At 36.7% G+C, this 24,207-nt stretch overlaps 1 protein-coding gene and 1 pseudogene across 1 annotated transcript in view; one reads left to right on the plus strand and one right to left on the minus strand.

The window, feature by feature from the left end:
• Positions 1-486: 486 nt before the first annotated feature.
• On the plus strand, positions 487-887 carry LOC132434454 (ADP-sugar pyrophosphatase pseudogene; annotated as a pseudogene).
• Positions 888-2,287: 1,400 nt separating this feature from the next.
• PLCZ1 (phospholipase C zeta 1) overlaps positions 2,288-24,207 on the minus strand; it is a 42,621-nt gene continuing 20,701 nt past the window's right edge. Inside the window, exons 6-13 of the mRNA XM_060026131.1 lie at positions 22,243-22,392; positions 18,905-19,144; positions 17,501-17,648; positions 12,837-12,953; positions 11,576-11,748; positions 8,295-8,427; positions 3,145-3,294; positions 2,288-2,373 (exon numbers count right to left, since the gene is read on the minus strand). Of these exons, the coding sequence (XP_059882114.1) occupies positions 2,288-2,373; positions 3,145-3,294; positions 8,295-8,427; positions 11,576-11,748; positions 12,837-12,953; positions 17,501-17,648; positions 18,905-19,144; positions 22,243-22,392 (1,197 nt within the window). The remainder of the gene's footprint in view (positions 2,374-3,144; positions 3,295-8,294; positions 8,428-11,575; positions 11,749-12,836; positions 12,954-17,500; positions 17,649-18,904; positions 19,145-22,242; positions 22,393-24,207) is intronic.

Genomic DNA, 24,207 nt, shown 5'->3' on the forward strand with positions numbered 1-24,207 from the left:
GAAAAGGAAATACAACCTTTTTCCTTCCTTATTTCAAATCTTATTAGTATAAATGAGAAATAAGTTTTTCCTGCTGCAAGAATTAATGAACTCTTTTGCAAAATTCATGTGATAAAAGTCTTTAAACCTCATGAAATTCCAGATCTTCAAAAGGCTTTAGGGGTTTAGAGAAGGTTAAATCCTTGGGTTAATGGGTTGAACATCCCACCTGCTATTAGGTTGAACATAGATATTATAAATAAAATCCTTCTGAAATGGGTCACACTTAAAAAAAAAACAACTTATAGGGATCCTACTGATCTAACAAGAACTTGGGAAACTGGGAAGCGTCCAACCATGTAAAGACAGTCGGCTGATGGGGTGGTGGTTACCTCAGTGCTGCAAACAACCCTTCGTTTACCAATGTATCGTTGTGGTGAAGCAGTTCTAACCACCAATGGCGGGCTGCTGCCTTGAATTCCCCGTGGGTCTCATCGATGATCACCAATGGCGGGCTGCTGCCTTGAATTCCCCGTGGGTCTCATCGATGACAACAAAAGCCCAGAAGGAGCTGCTCTTTGGGAGCTTGAGGAAGAAACTGGCTATAAGCGTGACGCTGCTGAATGTTCTCCACCTGTACGTATGGATCCAGGTTTGTCAAACTGTACCACACACACCGTGACAGTAACTATCAATGGAGATGATGCTGGACACGTAGGCCTAAGCCAAAGCCAGGAGATGGGGATTTTGCAGAAGTAATTTCCTTACCAAAGAATGACCTGCTGAAGAGATGTGATGCTCTGGTAGCTGGTGAACATCTGACAGTGGACACCAGAGTCTATTCCTACCCTCTGGCACTGAAACATGCAAACACGAAGCCGTCTGAAGGGCCCTTCCTGAAGTTTTAAGGGCAAAAGACAGTGGCCACGTTTTTGTAAACAGAACCACCAGGCCTCCTTCACTAAGAGTTTGTATTCAGCTTAGTTTTAATGTAGATTTGAAATTAGCTTTTTCATAAAATAAAAGCAATATAAGTAAATTAATAAGTAAAGATCCTCCTGTAATCTGGCAAAATAGAAGCAGGCCTCTGAGAACTGGCTGTGTGTCCCTCCCGGGGAGACTGTGCCCTAATCTTAAATCCAGAGAGCCCGTGAGTGAGGATCTGAATGACTATGCCCTGAGTAATCTGGGACATCTGACTCCTTATGGGTTGGATATTTGAATTCCCAGTGGCATTTTTATTTTAAATATTTAGTTCTGAGGCTAAACCATGATAATAGAAAAACATAGTAGATGTGATTTTTTTGTATATTTTTTCGGCCATCAACTGATAATGCATTAGTAAACATCTCAAACAAAGAAGCATTTTTGTTATTTTAGTTATAAATTCAGATTTAATTTCAACAAATACCTATGAGGGCCCCCTAATTTGTCAAAAATTGTACTGGTGATTTCATCTCACTACCATGCAACAATGTGGTAGAACAAGTATTAGTATGCCTGGTTTTTTGAAAAACAGTTAATAATGAACCATATTCTTCTACATATGACATTTAGTAAAGCAAAGTCCTGCTGATGGTGAGAAGCCCAGCATATGAAACAGCACAGGAATCTCATCTCTGGCCAAGAGGCAACCTTCAATGTGCATTTAGTGCAGATTCAGAAACACGGAAAATTCATTCAGAGATCCAAGCATGTAAGTCCCCATAGTAGATCTTTTTTATAGATACGGAGTCTGGAGGCAGTTTGAATGCAAATCAAAATCATATGCACTCATAAGAATGTCTGTATAATTACAGGGTGCCCAATCCAGTGCACAGCATCTGAGAACTAGTCTGAGAATGCAGGGGCTAATTGCTCTCCAGGATTCAAAAGGGCGCCAAGCACCTGGGAATCTAATTCCTTCCTACTACAATATGCAGTAGTGGGTGTCTAGAAATTAAAACACTCCTAGATTTCATATTTCTTTTATACTGCCAAATACTTGCCAACCTGTCTTATACAATCAGACATATTTTAGCATCTTGTAAATTCTACTAATTAAACATGATACAAGCAAGTTGAAAGAGCAGCCTCAGCAACAGAGGGGCAGGAGAAATTGGCTGACGAGAATGCCATACTGTCAGGACCCTCTGAAGTTTCTGTTTTGTTTCCACTGTTCTATTCTGCATATTTAAAAGCGCACTGGCTCAATATCTCAAAATAATTATTCTGCTTTATGTTAGAAAAAAAGGGGAAAGATATGGACACCCATTCTGGCTGTTTTATTGCGATGTACAGCTAACACCATGTCCGGCACCATTAGTTGCTATCTGACATACCAAACATAGATAAACAGGGAAGCAGGCTCAAGACTCTCACCCATTTTGGAAAACAGAGGAACACGACAGTAACCTGCAAAAAGAATCACATTTGATGAGAACAATAAAAATAAATTCGTCAACAGTGGCCCCAGTAGTGCTCCTGAGAAATAATACAGTAAGCACATATAAAAGCTAGGACTACGTAGTTATATTCCATCCCATATATTAATTTTCCCCCAAAGTAAAATATTTGACGTTTCTATCCCGACTTCCTACTAAACACCACACAGCTCACACTTCTCCTCCCTCAAAGTGCAGCGTCTCCAAAATTAGCCACCACCCTTCTGCTTCAGAAAGACTGTTTCCTAGGTATATCTCAGATGGTGGCAGAAAAGTAAAAATAAGGATAGAATTGGGAGCACAGTGTAAGTCACCCCTGAAAGGTAACTGCAAGGCAGCCCTGGAAAGATTCAAGAAAAGAGAGCCTTGGGCTCCCAGTGTCTCCTCAGGTGGGAAGAAGGACTCACTGCTTCTCCCTTCCGTGCAGTTCCCATCCTTCATTCCTTCACGGTAGTCATGCCTACTCTTAACTGAAACAACAGAGCTATGTCCATGTAGAGAAATTCTCATACAAGCCAAGTTTGTCTAATTAGTCTTCCTAGAAATCCCACTCCCCAACCCCACCTTCTGTATCAGAACACATTTCTGTAATTCCACTGGGAGAAAATATGTGTCAACACACAAATTTGCCTTTACATCTGACTGTCATGGAGAGAGCTATTTGGTATATAAAAGCGTGTCTTTGGTAAACTCCAATTATATATAAACATTAGCACAATCATCTTACTTTTGGGAATATTACCTTTGTTCATGCATAGAACTGGTAGAGTATATTGCCCAAGAAATTCATTTCCCGCTATTAAACCTTGATTTTCAACAACAAAACGTATCAATGCCAATTCTGGCACCTGAATAATAAATGTGAATGTTTCATTCCATCTTGGACTAAAAGCTGAAATATAAAGAAAGAGATACAACCAAAAAAAATCAAACACCATCCCTAGAGAAAAATGCATAATATCTGTTCTCTAAAATTCTTATTTTCAACACTTTTAATAGTAATAATAAAAGCTTGGGGTTTAAAGCACTTAAATTTTTAATGCACCCAATGACAAAGGAATAATAATGACAATAATAACACTTATTAGGTGTCTACAATTTCTGGGCAATATTCTAAAAACTTTAAGCAGGTAATCTCATTTAATCCTCACAAAAACCCTATCAGGGTTATTTCTATGCACATTTACAGATGAGAAAACTGAGCCACAAAGATGTTACATAACCTCCGAAGGCTTTCACATAAATAGCCATTAAGTGCTCGGGCAGGAAGTCAAACAAATGGAGTCTGATTTCAGAATGGAAACGTTTCACTATTATACAATATGACTGTTGTGTTCCAGCATTTTATTAACAAAGACACTGAGACATGAGGAAGTTAAATAACATCATTTTTCTATATCAGGTCCTATCATAAGAAGAGCTCTATAGACAGTTGTTGGAATGAGAGCTCACTAATGTCTGCTCTCAAGTCAGCTCCTGATCCTTCTTTTGACTAACTGCTCATTTTAAAATCCAAAGTCAAGGAGGAGCTTCAAGATGGCAGAAGAGTAAGACTAGAGATCACCTTCCTCCCCACAAATATATCAGAAATATATCTACATGTGGAAACAACCCATACAGAACACCTACTGAACGCTGGCAGAAGAACTCAGACCTCCCAAAAGGGAACAGACACCCTCAGGCAAACTACATGTAAAGGCATGGCCAAATCCAAAGCTGAACCCCAGGAGCTGTGAGAACAAAGAAGAGAAAGGGAAATCTCTCCCAGCAGCCTCAGGAGCAGCGGATTAAAGCTCCACAATCAATTTGATGTACCTGCATCTGTGGAATACATGAATAGACAACGAATCATCCCAAATTGAGGAGATGGACTTTGGGAGCAATGACATATATTTTTTTTTTCTTTTTCTCTGTTTGTGAGTGTGTATGTGTATGCGTCTGTGTGTGACTCTGTATAGCTTTGCTTTTACCATTTGTCCTAGGGTTCTGTCTGCCCTTTTTCTTTTTTTCTTTTTTTTTTTTAGTATAGTTTTTAGCACTTGTTATCACTGGGGGATTTGTTTTTTGGTTTGGTGGCTCTCTTTTTTCTTTCTTTCTTTCTTTTTTTAATTACTTTTTAAATTTTTTTAATAATTATTTTTTATTGTAATAACCTTATTTTATTTTATTTTATTTTTCTTTCTTTCTTTTTCCCTTTTATTCTGAGCCATGTGGTGGACAGGTCGGTGCTCTGGCAGGGTGTCAGGCCTGTGCCTCTGAGGTGTGAGAGCCAGGGTCAGGACATTGTCCACCAGAGACCTCCTAGAGCCACATAACATTAAGCGGCAAAAATCTCCCAGGGATCTCCATCTCAACGTCAAGACTCAGCTGAATGTGGATTTCTAACCTCTAGAACTGTGAGAAAATAAATTCCTATGTTTTAAGCCAACCAGTCTGTTTTTGTTGCTGCTGAAGCAGCCTGAACTAAGACACTGAGTAAGCATGAGTTATAACTAAATTTGTGGTATCTTTGTATGGGTTGTTTGATCTAACCCAACCTGTCTGATATAATCTCCCCATAAACATGAACTACTTCTATTTAATTTCAACTCATTGAGCTTCATCAAAACAAGATGATGAGGACACGGGGAGGGTGAAGGGTAAGCTGGGACGAAGTGAGAGAGAGGCATGGACATATATACACTACCAAATGTAAAGTAGATAGCTAGTGGGAAGCAGTCGCATAGCACAGGGAGATCAGCTCGGTGCTTTGTGACCACCTAGAGGGGTGGGATAGGGAGGGTGGGAGGGAGACGCAAGAGGGAGGAGATATGGGGATATATGTATACATATAGCTGATTCACTGTGTTTTAAAGCAGAAACTAACACACCATTGTAAAGCAATTATACTCCAATAAAGATGTTAAAAAAAATACAAAGTCGATGAGTAATTTATGTCCTTAGCAAAACAGATTATCCCAAACACTCTCTTGCCAAACAAGAAATCCAAATTGTATCACAATGTGACCCAAATCAGATAAAAATTAAGCATAATTGAATGGAATCAAGAAATTCACATCCAGATCAAATATACACTCTTATTTAATAAAAACTCAAAAGTTCAGAGAAAAATAATGTATTATTTTTCATTGTACAAAGGCAATGCTACAGCTACTACTTCAATAGATCTGTCCTTTGAGTTACATTTCAAGAAGTATTGAAGCATTTATGACTAATTATACCATATCTATGTTTTCTATGGTGCATCTGTAGTCACAAGTGCACATTTACTAGGAAGCAATCCAGAATGCAGTCTATGCCTGTAAAAATATTAAACAAATTGACTCACACTGAAATAATAACCATCCTACCTTGCCCTAAGAAAAGAAATAATTCAACGGAGTATAGTTGCAGGTTTAAGAGTCAGTTCTTTATAGACACTGAAAAATGTCTCCCCAAAATTCTTATACTAATTTATTCTTCCTCCTCCAACCCTCCTTCACCATACTCTCTTTCACTCTTTCATACACACACACACACACACACACACACACACACACACACACACACAATCATATATAGACATATATGAAAGTCCTTTTAGTGTCAAAATAAAATAAATAAATAAATAATAAACCAGAATATCACATTTGCTTAGTTACAAATAGAGTTAAAAATCACTTCCCCACCTTACCCAAATGTGATCGTTTTCCTCCCCGACTCTCATGTCTTTCATTACCCTACGATTACCCTAGTAGCTAAGTGATCTCAGAATCCCTCCTGTCCAGTTATCTACACCCTTAGTCTTGTTAGTCTTCCTCACATGCATCCTCCATTCCTTTTCTGATGCCACAGCCCTTGTTTAGGACCTAACTTCTACATGCTCTAACCATGAGATCACATCTAACTCTATTCTGTATTTCTCATCTCTCTCTCATACACTTCGTCCTCTCTACTCTGCAGAAATGATCCCTGGAACGCTCAACTCTCTTAGTGTTTTGTATCCCTGTTTAAAAGTCTTAATTTTATTCATTTTATACAGAAAAGAAAGTTTCTACTACCTTATCATGGCTTTCACTATTTTCCATGACCATACCCAATGTAAATTTCTCATTTTATCTCACACTAATCTTTCTTAAGTACATTGCATTTGAACTTCTTTACTCTTCCCTAACATGTTTGAATTTTGTTTTCTCCATGTTTTAGCACTCATAGTATTACTTTTGCCTTAAATTTCCTTATCCTTGGGAATTCCCTGGCATCCCAGTGGTTAGGATTTGGCTCTTTCACTGCCATGGCCCAGGTTCAATCCCTGATCAAGGAACTAAGATCATGCAAGCCTCTCAGCATGGCCAAAAAAAAAAAAAAAAAAAGAAAGAAAGAAAAGAAAAAGAAAAAAAGTTCCTTTATCCTCAATCTCTATAAAAATTCTACTCATTTGCCAAGAACCACCTCGAAATTTGTCCCTTCCATACAATTCTCTGTACTTTCTTCAAAGCACTAATGACTTTTTCGTAACAGTTTTACTTATATTTCATGTTCCACACTGAACTGTAAACTAGCTACAATAGAATTAGTTGGGACATACATAAGAATGCAGTTGATAAAAAGAGATTTGAAGTTTTTTTGATACTTAGAACCAGGCTTTTAATATAATGGGCCCAGTAATGTCTGATGAACCAAACTGAATTTCTGTAGGGATATTCTCATAAAACCCAGGGATGCAGTCAAATTTCTAACGGGAGCTAGAATCATAGTATTATATAAGGGGTGCATTGAATAAATAAATGTTCTGTGCATTTTGTCATGAAGATTCAAGTAAGGGGATGGAGAAAACAAGGGATAGGTTACTAGAAGCTTCCTGATAGCAGTTACCATTTCTTGACACTGCCATTTCAACTCTAAGGGGTGCCAAATAAGGCAGGAAGTCATCACTAATATCCCTTCCCACTGATAACACAGGATGAGGTAGCAAAACTTCCCAAACCTTTTTTCATACCTTTTGCACTAGGGGCCATGCTGGAGGAATATTCTGGATTTGGGAGGAGTTGAACATTGGACATTTGTGGGGGGGGTATTATCACCAAAGAAGAAGAAGTCTACTGAGACTGCACCTGCTTCTCTCTCTGTGCCATTTAGCCTGGAGCATATTTCCAGACTCTGAAATGAAGTCCACTATATTTTGGGAATATCCACTCATAGAAGATTCTAGACTCAAAGGATCAGTTGCAAGCTCTCTTCCCAGGTGATTCTAAGAGTCAACCCCAAGAATCTATACTTTTCTAATTTCTTTCATGATTTCAACTTCAGAGAAGAAATAACAATGTCAGTACTGTATTACCTAAACTATCATGGGATGCTGGAACACTGAAAATCTTACCAAAGTCATTTCTTCCATTCCTACATTTCTCTTCTGGCAAAAATGACTGAATTTTTTATCCAAATACTGTACGAGTAAGTTTCTATGGCATCCTTAGCCTGAGTCAGAAGCCACAGACCTCTGATCTAAAATAATTCAAGTAGTGAAGTAAAACTATGTAACATGCGGTATCAGAGAAATCATAAGTTCTTTATTTTACACAGAGGCTAGAAGCTAAGTAGATTTGCAGCTATCAAAATGTCACTGTTAATTCAGTCATACAAGGAAACATAAAAAGGAAGTAAAAATGGAAAAACCACTAATTTTTCAGGTCAGATACATTTTTGTATCTGTAATCTGAAAATACATCTCGCCAACATTAAGTCATTGTCAAATTGTTTTTGCTGCATATAACACTTTGGTCATCTTGAACACAATGCAAAACCTTTTCCTTATGAATAATAAAAATGTATCAAAACTCTATCAATATATAATTTTTAAGCTTTTCAACAAGAAGTCTAATAAATGTTCGATAAAATATATTAGGAGCTCACCATTTTTTTTAATTACACGACTCTGCTGTTTCATTTGATCATTTGGAACTCCCAAAATTTCTATAATCACTAATGTGTCAGCTTTGTTAGATGATGAATGACAACTGGGAGGCAACTGGATCCCACTGATGAGCTGCACAAAAATAAGGGAATTCAAGAATTGAGCAGAATGTCAAACTGCACCACTGCTTAATTTCAAAATAAAATAGGTTTTCCAAAAATCATGATTGACTAAGTCATTTCCCACCAAAAAAACAAACAAACAAACAAAGTAGAAAATAGTGCCAATTATTAATTTTAACTCTTTTATCCTCAAATATCAATAGATGAACACCAGGAACATGTCTAAATTATTCCATTTTACCAATATGTGATTATAATAGAATCCACATTCTCCAAGATTGATGGTCCAACAAATATTTTTATTTTAAAAGCATTGTTATGATTCCCTTCTACTGTAATTCAGGCTGAGTCGCTCCAAAAACATGAACTCTTTTCAAATTCATATTGTATATATACAACAAAAATATGGTAAACTATAAATACAACTTCTGAAATATAAGAAAAAACACCACATAATTTCCTATGATAGCATTCTCTGACAGTATAATTTATATGTTTGGATAATTTATCATGAAATTTTACCTTACCCATCACTTTCCATATTATCATAAGTAACCTGAGTTTGACAAAATCAATTATTTCATATATATATTAGGGACCGGATAGCAGAAAATGCTTAACAAAGTAACTAATAATAGTTTTATTTAGTCTTCTATTAGTCAAGCTAATTGTTGAAGCACAGATTTGTTTTACTTTAAGGAACAAAGTCCGAATTTAAAAAAATACAGTATTTGAAGGGTACTAGTTTATAGAGTGTACTCATGTAAAAAATTGAGACATGATTTCAATTTCTGAAGATTATAATAAAGAGGAACAAATAAATAATTGTTAAAAAAGAAAGAAGGAAAAGAAAAGAAAAAAGTGCCAGTGTGTAATTTTTTCCTTCCTACATCCACAAATTATGGCATCAGCTAGAAACCAGAGTAACTGTGCAAATATTTAACAACCAGTATGGAACGGGCATTGATCAATAAGCATCATTAGATATCAAGGTAACTTGAAAGAACACTGACTGTGAAAAACTAGCACACTGATAGCAGAGCCTATCAGCTGAATATAGGCCCTCCAGGTAATAAACCCTTATCAGTATGGAGAAGGTGCACACTGAAATAGAATTTAGAGATTTATTGTTCAAATAATTTGTACACTCTGATTCACAAAGCCCTTCCAGGGGCCGCTGCAGAGGATGGATGTCAAACAGAAAACCCTTAGTGGTCAACCAGATAGTTCTGTTTTCATCTACTGGTCTTATACATGAGATTTTAAACTTAGAAAATGATACCTTAGTTTTTATAAGCTTGAAAATAACTGATTTAATCCAAAGTTCTCTGTTTACAGTTGACAAAGAGTAAACCAGAAATGTTAAATGGCTTCATCAAGGACATAAGAAAGCTAACGGCAAAACTAGGCCTTTTTATTCCCAAATCATACTCTCCACCATTTGTGCAAGTCACAATGTAATCACAAAGCTCCTAGAACAATCAGAACAAGAGGGGGAGACACACATGGCTGTGGCAGCAGCTTCCCAGGAAAATCATCAACCCTGCCTCCTTCACACCATGTCACTTACACCCCTACATGAGACCTCTCAGAATACAAACAGGCGGCATTTGTAAACATCTATGTATACCAGCCATCCTCCATCTTCACTTTCTCAACAAAAGAGCACATATATTCTCTTTAGTATTCTCAACTTGAAAAAGAAATCATTCATTCAATTAACCTACATGTATTGAGCATATACTTTGTGTCAGTTACTGTGGATAAGGGTTGAACAAAACACAGTCCTTATCCTTAAAGGACCCTCAGACAAGTGGGGGGAGAAAGACAAGTATAACAAGTAGATAATTATAATTTACAGTGTGGTAAGTGCCGTAATGTATGCATGTATAGGGTGTTATGGAAAAACAGAAGAAAACTTCAAAAGAAGCACAGGAAAAAGCTTCCAAAAAGAAGTGACACTTAAAGTATTGAAAAATGATTCAGAATGCAATAGGCAGATGAAGGATGGAAGAGTAGTCCAATCAAAGGAAATAGCATATGCAATACATAGAAGAGTCATTATGGACAAAAAAGAAGGCTTCCATACAGTTTCGGAATGGGTTGAAAGGCTGGAAGAAGTGAGAGATGAGGCTAGAGGAGTAGGACAAAGCCAGACTAAGAAAACGATCAGGAGACACAAATAAATATTAAGTAGGCATGATAAGATTAGCACTGCAGCAAAATCTCTCTGGTTGACTTGTGGAAGATGGACCAGGACAACTGAGACAAGGCTCCCTGAAAACCCCTTAGGAAGCCAAAGGAATGGAGGTGATGACAGGTAACAGATTCCTAAAAAAAAAAAGACAGTAACAAATGACATCAGATCAAGGGGATGGATAAGGAAGACATTTAAAGTGAGATCTACAGAACTTAGAAATGGATTGGACATGGGAAGTGAAGGAGATGTGGAAGACAAGAATAGCTCCATTTTTCTTGCCTGAATTAATTGAGTCAAGGAATTTGACTCAGTTCACTGAGACTTAAATAAACTAGAAGTAGATTTGACGAGGAAGGGATGTTCAGGCTTTAATATTTTAAGTTTGACAGAATATTGGTAAGGAGGCTAAGTAGGCTATTAAAAATAAGCCTTTATAGTCCAAAAATGAGGTCAGATTTGAGCATTGTTTGGGGTTGAAACAGTGAATGTGTATAATGTGAATGTGTATAAAAGAATACAAGGAGGATGTTTAGTTTGAGATAAGGATTAAGAAATTCTTTCTCACCCACAAATGAAAGTGAGAAAGAATCGCTTGCATATAGATTAAAAAGGAAAGAAGAAATCCACAGAAGCACATCAATGAGATTTGTGTGGATTAGGAAGGGATCTGAAAAAGTGGCTGAAACACCCCATCTTCTCACTAGAACAACAACTAGAACAACTAGACTAGTTCCTCTAAATTAGAACTATGCAATTTTTTCATTCATGCAAAAAGGCAACAGAAAGACATTTTTCAGATATGGAAGGATGCTGAAATACCACCCACCTACATTACCTGAAAAGATTAACAGAAATTTAAAAGGCATTAAAGAAAATCAATAGAACTAAAAATATTAATGCATACTATCTAGCTTATATCATAACCAATACAGGTAAAAGAAAAAGTAATGAATCTTACCCTTATCATAAGTATGACTGGATTACTGTCCATTAGTGCTTTATTTGGATTAAACTTTGTTTTACTATCTCTTAGGAAGTGTGGTTTCAAAATATATCCAGAACCACCATTATCCAAAAATTTCCCATTTTGAAGATCCATAGGCAGACCAGGGGTCTGGAAATTTAAGGCCACTGTGAGGGAAAAAGAGTATTTTGACATTGTCAGGAAACAGAGGGTATATCTAAAGAAACGCAACTAAACAGTTTACTGAAACCTAATCATGGATTATATATCTTTGAACATTTTAAGAGCAAGCATTTGCCAAATAAGTCATGATTTTTAAACCTTTCCTTTTGCCATGTCTTTGTTAACATATGAAGGTGAGTTTCAAAATTTAATCTGCAAATTATTTTACAGCTTTGAGTTAAAAAATCAAAATGGCATACAGCATAGATTATAGAATAGCAATGTACATGTCAGAAAACATTCAGGAAATATGAGAGTAAAGAAAATCAGTCATTAAATGCTGGAAGGGAAGAACCAACTGTATCATAAACTTTCAGGTCTAAAGAGGTACTGTAATCACTTGAGGAGAAAGCGAGGAACAGGCAGAGCAGTAATTGTCGTTAAAATACAGAAACAACTCCGTATAGGCTGGTAAACAGCCACTATATGCAGTACCACCATCTACCCCCCACTGCCCTCCCCAGCATCCTGATCCCGCCCCCTCCCTCTCTGAAAACCTATGAGCCTTGTCACAATCGAGCAGCAGAAGGGTTAACACCTGGCACTTTCTGACTGGTTAGTCCCACTGGTACACCAGTTGATCAATTTGGAATAAGGAGAGTCAGTCAAGGACAAATAACAAAGCTATGCAGTCTTACTTTTCAATACTATGAATGCAGAAGTGATTAAAGTACAAAAAGCAGAGGCCACTCGATTTGAAGAGGCCCTTAGCAAATCTTTCAAGCAAAGGACTCTATCTTCACTGTTCTCTTACATCTCTTTTTTGGTTTCTTTTTCCCATTCCTACAATTCCCATGCAAACTCCTCATGAATTTAACCTCCATGCTTCTACCCTCACCTAGATTTACCCTTTTCAACCTATTTAGGATTAACTTCAACTCTTGAAGCCACTGATTTATCATTGCTTGACTCCAAAACACCCAGGCTCGAAAATTCTTCAAAGGAAGCTCTTTTCATGAATCTTCTATTAATTCACAAAATGAATTTATTTTATCTTATTTTTGCAAAAAACTCAATATCCTATGTAACATACCCATTTGACAACCTACATTCCAAAATTCTTGAGGATTAAAATTAGAAGAGTCTGCTCTTGTTGCTTTGGGATATATTCTGGTAATGAACTTCGTGGTGTGAAGAATAAATTCATTGGCTAAAAAAAAGAAATTTATTAAAACATTTCAAAGATTTCAAATAAACTACTATGTCTATATATTTATTTAATTCTACAACAGTTTCAATAATGTTGATGTCTATTGTCCTGGCAGAAATATTTGCAATTCATGAAAATCAAAATAAATTCATGCCTTTGTTTGGCAGAGTAATTCACTGTTATTGAAAAGTTAATAATCATTTTTATTAAACAATTTTATGTAATTATTCACTCAAAGAAAGAAACAATTGGATAATATATTTCTTTTTGTTCACATCCAAATTAATTTCACTTTGACATAGAGTATATAAAATTCCAAAATAAAATGCATCCATTTTTGAAAACAAAAGTATCTTTACCCATTTTGGTTTTTTTCACTTTGGTTTTCACATTAGGAAAGAATTGCACGGAAGTCATATAAAACTATGTGATGTCATCCAAGTGAATCAAGTTGAATATTTAATAGATCCTCAGGGCTGAAAGGGACCTTAAAGTTACTCAACTCAGCTTCCAGCTGACCTTCTAACCACCATAGTACCTTTCCCCAAAATTCATTCAATTTCTGTTTGCATCCCTCCATTGAAAGAGAACGTGCAGGACTTCCCTGGTGGCACAGTGGTTAAGAACCCACCTGCCAATGCAGGGGACACTGGTTCGAGACCTGGTCCAGGAAGATCACACATGCCATGGAGCAACTAAGCCCGTGCGCCACAGCTTCTGAAGCCCACACTCCTAGAGCCCATGCTCCTCAGCAAGAGAAGCCACCGCAATGAGAAGCCCGCACACCGCAAAGAAAAGTAGCCCATGCTCACTGCAACTAGAGAAAGCCAGAGTGCAGCAACAAAGTCCCAACGCAGCCAAAAATAAATAAATAAAGTTATTAAAAAATAAAACGTATTTGTTCTTCAAAAAAAAAAAAAGAGAGAGAACTTGCTACCTCCCAATACTTCTGATTATTTCAAATGTTTTCCTTACAAGGAAAGGAAGACAATGTCTATACTTGAAGCACACACACACACACACACACACACACAGAGTCTGTTTCAGTTTCTATACATATTCTTTATGTTTCTACTTATATTTTTTTACACATTTCTAGTAATTCTATTTAAATCACTTAAGATTCAAAACTAATTTACACCATATACCATTGGACACCCCTCAAATTTTTGAACATAGATTTTATGTTTCTCCAAGGTTTTTATTCTTTCACTAAGCAGATCCTTTTCCCACAACTATTTCTGCTAATATGGTGACCAGTCATGGAAGAAATGGTTATTGCCTATGTCCACTCTATTTGCTCTTCAGGCTAGAACAGAATCATTGCCACTCTCATCCTAAAAACTGTTCCTTAGGAAGCATTGTCAGGTAAAAAATTCCAGTTACTGAAGTTAATAGTAATTACAGTTAATTTAATTAACACTCAATTTTAGAAGTTATCCTCTCCTTGAGGAAAAGTTCACTTTGAAGCTACTCGTGTGCAAATGCACTTTGTGTGTCTAAGTGTCATGATCCCTTATCCAGTCCTAAACTAGATGTCTATCTGTTGATAAAATACGTACTCTTCTGGGTCTTAATTTTTTTCATCTACAAAGCGATAAACATGAATGATCACTATGGACCCTTAACATGATTTTGTTACTTCTGAGATTTAGAAATTAAACATGCTATTTTTTCACATAGCATGAGAAATGTGAAAATTAAATAAGAAAAAATAAGAAAACAACATATAATCTCACCACTCAAATAATAACCCTGATAACCTCTTGGTATATATATATTTCCATTCTTTTGTCATATGTATATACTTATTTTTAATTGAATCTTATTGTTTATTCCCTTTTATAAACTTCCATTTTTTAACTTACTAAGATAACATGAAAATCATTCCATTTCAATAATATTCACCTACGACATTATTTTTAAATAACTGAAAAGCATTCACACATATGAAAATTTCTGTTTCTGATTTTTCCCTATTATAAACTTAATGATGTTTATTGTTTTTAATGATAGACATCCTTGCAGAACATCTTTGCCCAATCATTAATTATTTACTATTAACTTTTGGCACAAGAAGAATATTCTATACTCTTTCCAAAGAAACGCTGATGCTATATTTTATGACTCTGCTCTGAACTACCCAGTCCCTTTTCAGATTTTGAGCAAGTGTTTAATATGATGAGAGTGAGAGAATTATAACGACTTTTGCTGTGCCCAGACGTCCTGTCCCCATGAACAACAACAAAAACCATCTGCTAGTTTCAAAGAATGGAGGCTAGTAAAGTAGGCCATTCATATTCAAACTCTGTTGACAACAGTTCACAGTAAAAAATATGCTTTATATCACAACCCAACACCACACACACACACACACACAAAATTGTTTCACAAAACAATACTTATTCTTCCTGCCTACATCTTCTCCATCCTATTATTTTGTTCTATTCCATTCCATTCTGCTCTGCTCTATTCTTTTAACTGTCATTTAGATCTACTGAATTGACTTTTGGTCGCAAGCCTCAATTTAAAAAAAAAAAAAAGCCCTATATAGGATCTTTCTAATAGGCAGTTTGAGGAGATAAGCTAAAGCATGCCTCAAAACCCTAGGGTTGGGCTTCCCTGGTGGCGCAGTGATTGAGAGTCCGTCCGCCTGCCAATGCAGGGGACGCAGGTTCGTGCCCTGGTCCGGGAGGATCCCACATGCCGCAGAGCGGCTGGGCCCGTGAGCCATGGCCGCTGGGCCTACGCATCCCGAGCCTGTGCTCTGCAACGGGAGAGGCCACAACAGTGAGAGGCCAAAAAAAAAAAAACCCTAGGGTACCAATGGCCAGCCAAATGAGGTTAACCAACAAATATACCAGAATCTGCATTTCCTAATAGCCAACAGCTTTTCTCAAGTCAGTCGCAGGTGCTGATTTCTCTGCCATAGCACTTCTACATAAGACGGTAGATTGCAATTTTAAAAAGGATATGGAGAGTCACCTGATTCTGATTATTAAGCTAATTGTTGAGGCACAGGGTAGGCTGCCCCTAAAATGTGCTTCAGTGGCATATTGATTATTTTGAATTAAAGTGACTTAAGAAATGGCCAATGCAAGAGGGACGCTCTATCCCTCCTTTCTGTCTCCTTCAAAGCAGGAAATAAATGTCTCATGTGAAAGATGCACTCCCTGCGTCTGAACATAGGACACCCTTCCCACCAAAGACAGGGAATTCAGGGCTGAGAAGACTGTGAAAACAAACTTTGTGACTTCTTTAATTTACTACCCCAAGCCCAAACGCTGTTTGAATTCTTCACTAATTGGTCACCCAAAACCTAAGTTTCTTTGTCCTGTCAATTCCTCACAAATTTATTGTTTCTTTGTCTAAAAAGTATAAAACCTGCTGACTTTGGTCACTTCTTAGGTCCCATTTATATGAATTAAATTTTGTTTCTTTTTCTCCTGTCAATATGACTTGCGTCAGTTTTATTAGTAGTCCAGCCACAAGAACTCAAGAAGGATAGACGGAAAAAATTTCCCCTCCTGACAGACCATCCCTTTTTAAGTTGATGATATTTCCTGCCATATAAGTCTGAGAAGAAGGTAGCGTCTTCTTCCCATTCTCTTTCCCTGTTGTGTCTCAGGCTCTACCAAGCAGAATAAACCCACCTCAGATGTAGAGTCAGGAGACAGTGAAAAGAAGATGCAGAGACACATGGTCCCTCTGCAGGTACACAGCCATCTGGCAGTCTGGCCTGGGTACCATTTTTTTTTTTTTTTTTTTTTTTTTGCGGTATGCGGGCCTCTCACTGTTGTGGCCTCTCCCGTTGTGAAGCACAGGCTCCGGACGCGCAGGCTCAGCGGCCATGGCTCACGGGCCCAGCCGCTCCGCGGCATGTGGGATCCTCCCAGACCGGGGCACGAACCCATGTCCCCTGCATCGGCGGGCGGACTCTCAACCACCACGCCACCAGGGAAGCCCCTGGGTACCATTTTTTCCTTCTTCTTCACCTTAGAGATACAGCCTCCCAGTCTATTTAACTCTACCGCTTAGTGCCCACCGAGTCCACAAAGTTCACCCTGGCTCCAGTCTCCCCGCCATAAGCCTTTATCATCTCCTCCCTGCAGACGGTGTCACCCTTATGCACTAACAGAGGCATCTTTCAGAAACACACAGGGGATCATGTGACTCCTGAGATTTCAATCTTTTCCTACTCACTTTGGATTGTAGGACAAAGTCCAAGTTCCTTGTAATTTGGCTTTGCCTACCTCTGTAGCCTTGTAGCCACTGCTCTCCCATGTAAACTGCTCACCACAGCCCCTCCCAACAAAGTGTCCATACTGGACATTCTCAATCAAAATTTCATGACTTAAAATAATGGTTGAGTTCTGTGAAATAAAACTTAATGCGACCTGAGGCATATAACCCTTTTTAAAATATGTTAAATATGTTGAAATTGTACTAGAATATAGTTTTTGTAAACATCATTGATCAATTTTGACACCTTAAAAGTGAATATAACTTGTTTAAACACTTCATCTATTTGAATCATAAGAACTTACGTCTCAACTTTGAAAGTTTTCGGGCTTGTGACTCCCCAATAGAGTTACTTTCATTAAATTGTTGATACAGTCTTGAATGGTGAAAACTTCTGAACTTCTCAATTTTAGTATAAATAACAAGATCAGATAGGGCCGTAGCTATTTTTAACTTTGCGGTGAAAAAAAAAAGGCAATAATTTCACATATTTGCACTAATCATTTGAAAAATTATTTTTTCAATAAAGAAAATACGCTTTCAAATCAATGATTTTAGTCTCTTCATAAGATTATATCCTCAAAAACTATTTGGATTGGGTCAATGTGAATATGTTCTATTATGACAACATTTAATGTCAATTATGAGACAACCTAAACCTAAAATCCCAATTAATGTAATAAGTATTGAGGATGGCAATTATTTCTATTTCCTTTATCCCAACGGTCTTAGTTTAGTATCAGGAATTCTACAAATTCAAGAATTTTAGTCATGAGTAAATATATTTCCAATGTGATCTAACATTTTGGAATAACTTCTGTTGTATAGTACTCTATTGCTCTTCTATAGCCCAGTATCTATACCCTTTGCACTTCTGTTAGCCCCTTCCAAAGTGTTCTTCTTTTTTTTTTTTTGGAAAACACTTCTTGCGCATGCTCAATCCATGTGCTTAAGTGTCAGTAACGTGGACTGGGCCTGGCTAACCAGAGCTCTGCATTCCCCACAGTAAGTGGCTCAAGGATGTGCACAGCTTGGATCATAGCCAATGTACAAAAAGAATCTGCTTGGTCAGCTGAGAGATAGATAGGCCTTCCATTGGATTTGAATCTGAAAGCATGTAAAACTGAAGCTTGGCAAAGGCTTGCACCAATATAGGAAAAGTAGGGCCAAAGTTGGAGAAAGAAATTTCTGTGGACTTTGATACACTTCAACCAAGTCATTCCTGAAATTAGAATCCCTTTCCCTAAACTTTTCATTTCTGTGGACCAATTGAATTAATTCACATTTTACTTAAAGCAGCTGAATTAGTTTTGTATCCCTTGCAACCATGTATACCTTCCTTTGTCATGCTAACTTGTATACTTAAAATACTATATAATATAAATAGTGCTTTTCTTGTCTCTGACAGTATGATCGCCTTCAGAGCAGATACACTATCTTTTGTACACTGCACAGTGTCTAATACATGAGAAGGCATAATATTTGTTAGCTGTAGAGAAAAAAATAATCACAAACAGCTAATACAGGAAGAGATGACTTCTAAAACTTCTTGTCCACTGCTAGTTTTTTCCAAACAAATTTTAAATAACAGACTGAAGTTATTGTAAGTAGGAAAAAGATGTTTCCTCCAAAATGTTTTAAAACTACTCAACAAAACAATAAGACAACTTTTCAATCACTTGTAAGGCTTTCGCAAAGCCTCATCTCACCTTTTTCTTGAAGAGTGGAATTCCGACTGCCCCTTTTGACTCTGCCTCCTTTTCCAAATCATCTTGAAAAGCATCCGATGGTTCTGGTCCTTTGGCCTCATTTTCCTCCTCCTCTTGCTCTGCCTCCTCTTCTTCTTCATATTCCTCTACCTGACCATGCTTATCAGAACCTCTCCTTTCACGGGTTTCCCTTAAAGTTCCTATTTTCTTGTTTCTAACTAATATTTTGAATTTTAATGCCTACAGAAACAATTTGAAAGAAAGATACAATTACACATGCACAGGTAAATTTGCACTTGTCATTGTCATCGAAAAGTCTTTCATCATATTTTCAATTTGCCCACAGCAGTAAGATATGTAAAAGCTCCATCTTTTTTCCATATTCCTAAAAACCTAATAGAAACCAGTGATATTATTGTATTGACCAAAATTCACCAAAAAATACGCCTGTAATGATTGGGGCTTTCTTTTCTTTTCTATTTCTTCTACATTCCATAAATTATTACTATGCACAAATTTGAAATACATGAAAATTATATATATATAATTTTCTGTAATTATTAAAATTATATAATTTTATATAAATTATTATTTATATAATTATATATATATTTTTTCAATGTTACAGAAGTTAGAATGTTATAACTTCTGGTAGTGAATGCTTCAGGTCATCACTCTCTTATCCAACATTAAAAGTATTATATGAGATCAAGTATATAAAAATGTCTATTATAGTATTTGACATCTAATAAAGACTAAATTTAAGCTAAAGATTTATAAATCTTCACATTTCAACTGTATTGCATACGAGCATCATCAACTTAATATTTCCTGCCCATCAAAACTAGGAGCATGGCAAAATTCACCATCTGGGTCACTGATTCTAAATCCAAAGCCTTCTGGTTCCTTTCTTTCACTTACTTATTTCTGCCCTTTTCAAATATTCATTAATTTAACAAACATATTTAGTAAGTGCCTGGTACATTGTATATAATGTTACTGGGATCTACCCTATGAAGAAAAATTCTTTTCTTTTTTTATTATAATGTTTTTATGTATGTATTTATTTATTTTTGGCTGTGTTGGGTCTTAGTTGTGACACACGGGATCATTGTTGCAGCATGCAGGACCTATGGTTGTGGCGGACGGGCTTCTCTCTAGCTGTGGGCTCTGTAGTTGTGGTGCATGGGCTCCAGAGCACATGGGCTCTGTAGTTTGTGGCACGCAGGCTCTCTAGTTGAGGCGCACAGGCTCAGTAGTTGTAGCACGTGGGCTTAGCTGTCCCGTGGCATGTGGGATCTTACCACTGGACCACCAGGGAAGTCCCTAAAGTTCTTTTCTTTGAGGAGCTTTGATTGCCCTTCTCTTTGTCATCCTCAGGTACCCACTCAAATTATTCCATCATCTTGGGTCTTCTCTCTTTTACCATGACCCTCGTGTTACTAATACAGAGTTTACCAAAGTGCACTCTGCAACCACAAGTGTCAAAAGCATCACCTGGGGTGCTTGTTAAAAGAAAAGATTTCTGCAATCTACTTCAGAATTAGAGAACCAGAATCTTGAATTGTGGGACAGAATTATGTCTGTTTAACAAGTCTCCAGGCAATTCTTTTGTATACTGAGGGCTAAGCGCAGTATGAGAAAATGACTTTATCTCTAATTTCTCATTTACTCATTGGAAAGCATCTCCTTTACTGTGGAAGCAAAAGCTTTAATGGAAATTATATATCTGAATACTAAAAATTAGATTTATAAATAATAAGAGGAGGAATTCTATTCCTAGAAAACTGAAATTATTATTATAATTTCCTGAATTAGACCATGACTCTTAGATTTAATCTCTGATGATGTGTTTACAGCACTCTGCACAAGCTGTTTAATATTTCTTTTCTGTCATAATTGAACACGTTTAGCCTGTGAGCATTCTCATCAGGTGGAAGAGTTACAGTTTGTCCATTTGTTCAGTTTATTTTTCTCTGTCTTAATTCTATCATGAGTCCTATACCTCTTGTCCTTAGTGTCATAACACTTTCATCTTTAAATTTTCTACTCATCTAAATAAAATAAAGAAAAATATAAAGGGGGATATTCAAATATTACAAATATATACTATATCTACCAAAATGATGACATGTCAAAATTAAACTATTGGTTAGGGGTGTCAAAAAAGAAAAAAGTTCATTTATCACCTGATAAAATTTGGGGTGAGGAGAATGGACCAGCAGACGAAACTGAAGAGTGGCCAGAGAGGAATGAGGAAAGCCTGAAGAATGTGGTGTTACAGAAGGAAGTGTTTCACGGAAAGGAAGGAGGCATCCATAGCGTTGAATGTTGTCAAGGCAACAAGTCAGAGGAAGGCTGAAATAGGTCCGTTAGAATTTACTGGTAGTGGGTACTTCTATGGTGGTCCAGTGGTAAAGAATCCGCCTTTCAATGCAGGGGACATAGGTTCAATCCCTGGTTGGGAAACTGAGATCCCACATGACGCGGGGCAACTAAGTGCCACAGCTACAGAGCCCATGTGACCTAGAGCCTGCACTCCACAACTACAGAAGCCCATGCGCTCCAGTGAAAGACCCCACAAGCCTCAACAAAGATCCCACGTGCTGCAACTAAGACCCGATGCAGCCAAAAAAAAAAAAAAAAAGATAAAGAAAATAAATATTAAAAAAAAAAGAATTTACTGGTAGGAAAGTGATGAGCACACTGAAATACTTACTTGGTGCACATGGAAGAGGAAGCCTGATTAGGTAGGTTGTGAGGAGACAAGGAAATGAAAATTTGGGTTGAGAAAGGAAATAATAAAATAAAAAGATAGCTGGAGTAGAAACTGCAATCCTGAGGGTAGGGTGTGGGTGCTTTTTTTAAACCAAATACTTGAGTATGCTCAACTGAAGATGGTAAGACGTCTGTAGAGACAGGAACATTGAAAAGAGCAGATTAAAAAAAGGGGAACCTGCCACCCAGATGCTGAGGTATTGGGCATGAATTCTATTTACAGCCTAGATCTTTGCCTCTTTCTTAGCCTTTGGCCTATAAAACATACGAAATTCCTGTGGTCTAATATTAACTGACTTGAAATTTTGGACACATGGGACATAACGCACAATTAAAATGTGAATTTTTAGGTATATCTCTATATATTCTCTTTATCAACATGTATTCACCTACATGCTCACGGGACTATTTCCTCGGAAACACATTGCAAAGATACACCTCGATAAATAATCAAAACTAAGCATTTGTCATTGATCTCTAGCCCAGTTTCATAGGCCAATACAATAGTAGCATGTTTTTTTCTCTTTTTCTTAACCTGAGCTTCTCAGACAAAGTGTTACCTCTGGTGAAGGTAATTTGTCTGGAAAATCATCAAGAGTATCAGAAAGCAAGGCATCTCCAAAAGTAGACTGCAAATTGTCTGCCATCACTTCTTGTTGGGAAGGGGAGCAGTGATTTTCTAAAGAGAGCACCACTGGGTAGTCAGATGTCTAAAAAATTAACCATTACTACAGTTATTAATCAAAACTCCTCAATAACTTTAATGCAATTTATAGAAGCACTTAATTTTAAAACATTTCTAATGTTCAGTACCTTCGCAGAATTATTACGTTTTCTTTAAACTGAAAATAGTTTTGAGTCTGACAAAACAGGGAACATTAAATCTGTATAAAAAGGAAAATTATTACTATTTGCATTAGAAATATAGGAAAAAAAACTGAAGCACCCAACAGTGGGTACTTGTTTAAATAAATTATGGCATATCCTTTTAAAGGAATGATATAACTCTGTCACAAAAGAGGTAGAGCTATATATACTCTACAGAAAGTTATCTATGATCCAGTCTTATGAAGAAAAACAAGTTGCCAAAGAGTGAGATTCTACATTTTTTTTAAACTACATATATATGTTTAGATATTTTTAGGAAAAACTTTAACCCTGGTAAGTTAAAAAAAGGTTAATTTTCTACTTTTTCAATTTTAAATTCTTTAATCAAAACTCATTGTTTTATAATTAAAAACAAAGATAAAGATATTTCCAATTTTTAATAATAAAGAGTATCTAGTAAGTAAAAGTGACTCTACAAAGATATTTTCTGCCCTTAGTCACCACTGTAACTTTTAAATTTGTCACAAAATAGTGAACAGCACTCCTTTTGGGATCTTATTCAAAATTATTTTCTTTATTTTGTTTCCACATATAATTATCAGGACACAAATTTACCAATTTAGAATAATAAGAAAAGGAATTGCAAGGTCTGCTGCATTATTACAGACCTTTGATATATATGTCATATGTTACATATATCACATACAATATTATGCCTTATTAATGTATGAGTATATTAATTTCTTATGGCTGTTGTAACAAATTGTCATAAACTTGGTCACATGAAACAACAGATATTCATCTTTTCATAATTCTGGAGGCCAAGATTTTGAAATCAGTCTCACTGGTTAAAATGAAATCAGTTTCACTGGCTAAAATTTCAGCAGCTCTAGGGGAAATCTGTTCTTTGCCTTTTCCAGCTGCTGGTGGTTGCCAGCATTCCTTGGCTTGTGGCCACATCACTCCAATCTCTGCCCCTCATCTTCACATTGCCTCCTCTTCTGTGTGTATTAAATCTCCCTCTACCTCCCACTAATAAGGATACATATGATGGCATTTAGGGCCCACCCAGATAATTCAGGATAATCTCTCATCTCAAGATTCTTAACTTCATCACACCTGCAAAGACCCTTTTTCCAAATAATGTAACATTTACAATTTTCAGGAATTAGAACCTAATATCTTTGGGGTTCAGCCTAAAAAATGACCTTCTCGTAAATACCCATGTACATATATATTGACTCAGTCTAATATTAAGAGAATAGTGTAAAATTTTTTTCCCAAATATAATAAGTGATTTTGAGACTAGGCAAAGTGAAGGCCTAGCAAATGGATCTCTTGATTAGACCCTGACTTCACTCACTGGGAAGAACTCATTTTTTTTTTGTCTTCTGTGGTCTTTGGCTCCACCCTCTGGGAAGATCCTCTGGCGTTATCCTCCTTGTTCATATCTAAAGCATGTGCTGAGGAGTTGGCTTTCCTTAAAGCCAAGCCACTTTTGCAGCTCACTTCCTGACCAAGCATTGTTTTAAGGTTCACCTAACAAGTCAGACTTACGTTTGGTTTAGTTTTTAGCAATACAACTTCCTCAAAAACTTCAATTTCATATGTTTGTTTCTAGTAAGTCACATGTGTCAGTAACTATATCCAAAGTTCTTTCCAAGCCACAGTTATCAAGTCTATTTTATTTCATTGTT

This window comes from Delphinus delphis, chromosome 11 (assembly GCF_949987515.2).
Source record: "Delphinus delphis chromosome 11, mDelDel1.2, whole genome shotgun sequence".
NCBI classification, from domain to species: domain Eukaryota; kingdom Metazoa; phylum Chordata; class Mammalia; order Artiodactyla; family Delphinidae; genus Delphinus; species Delphinus delphis.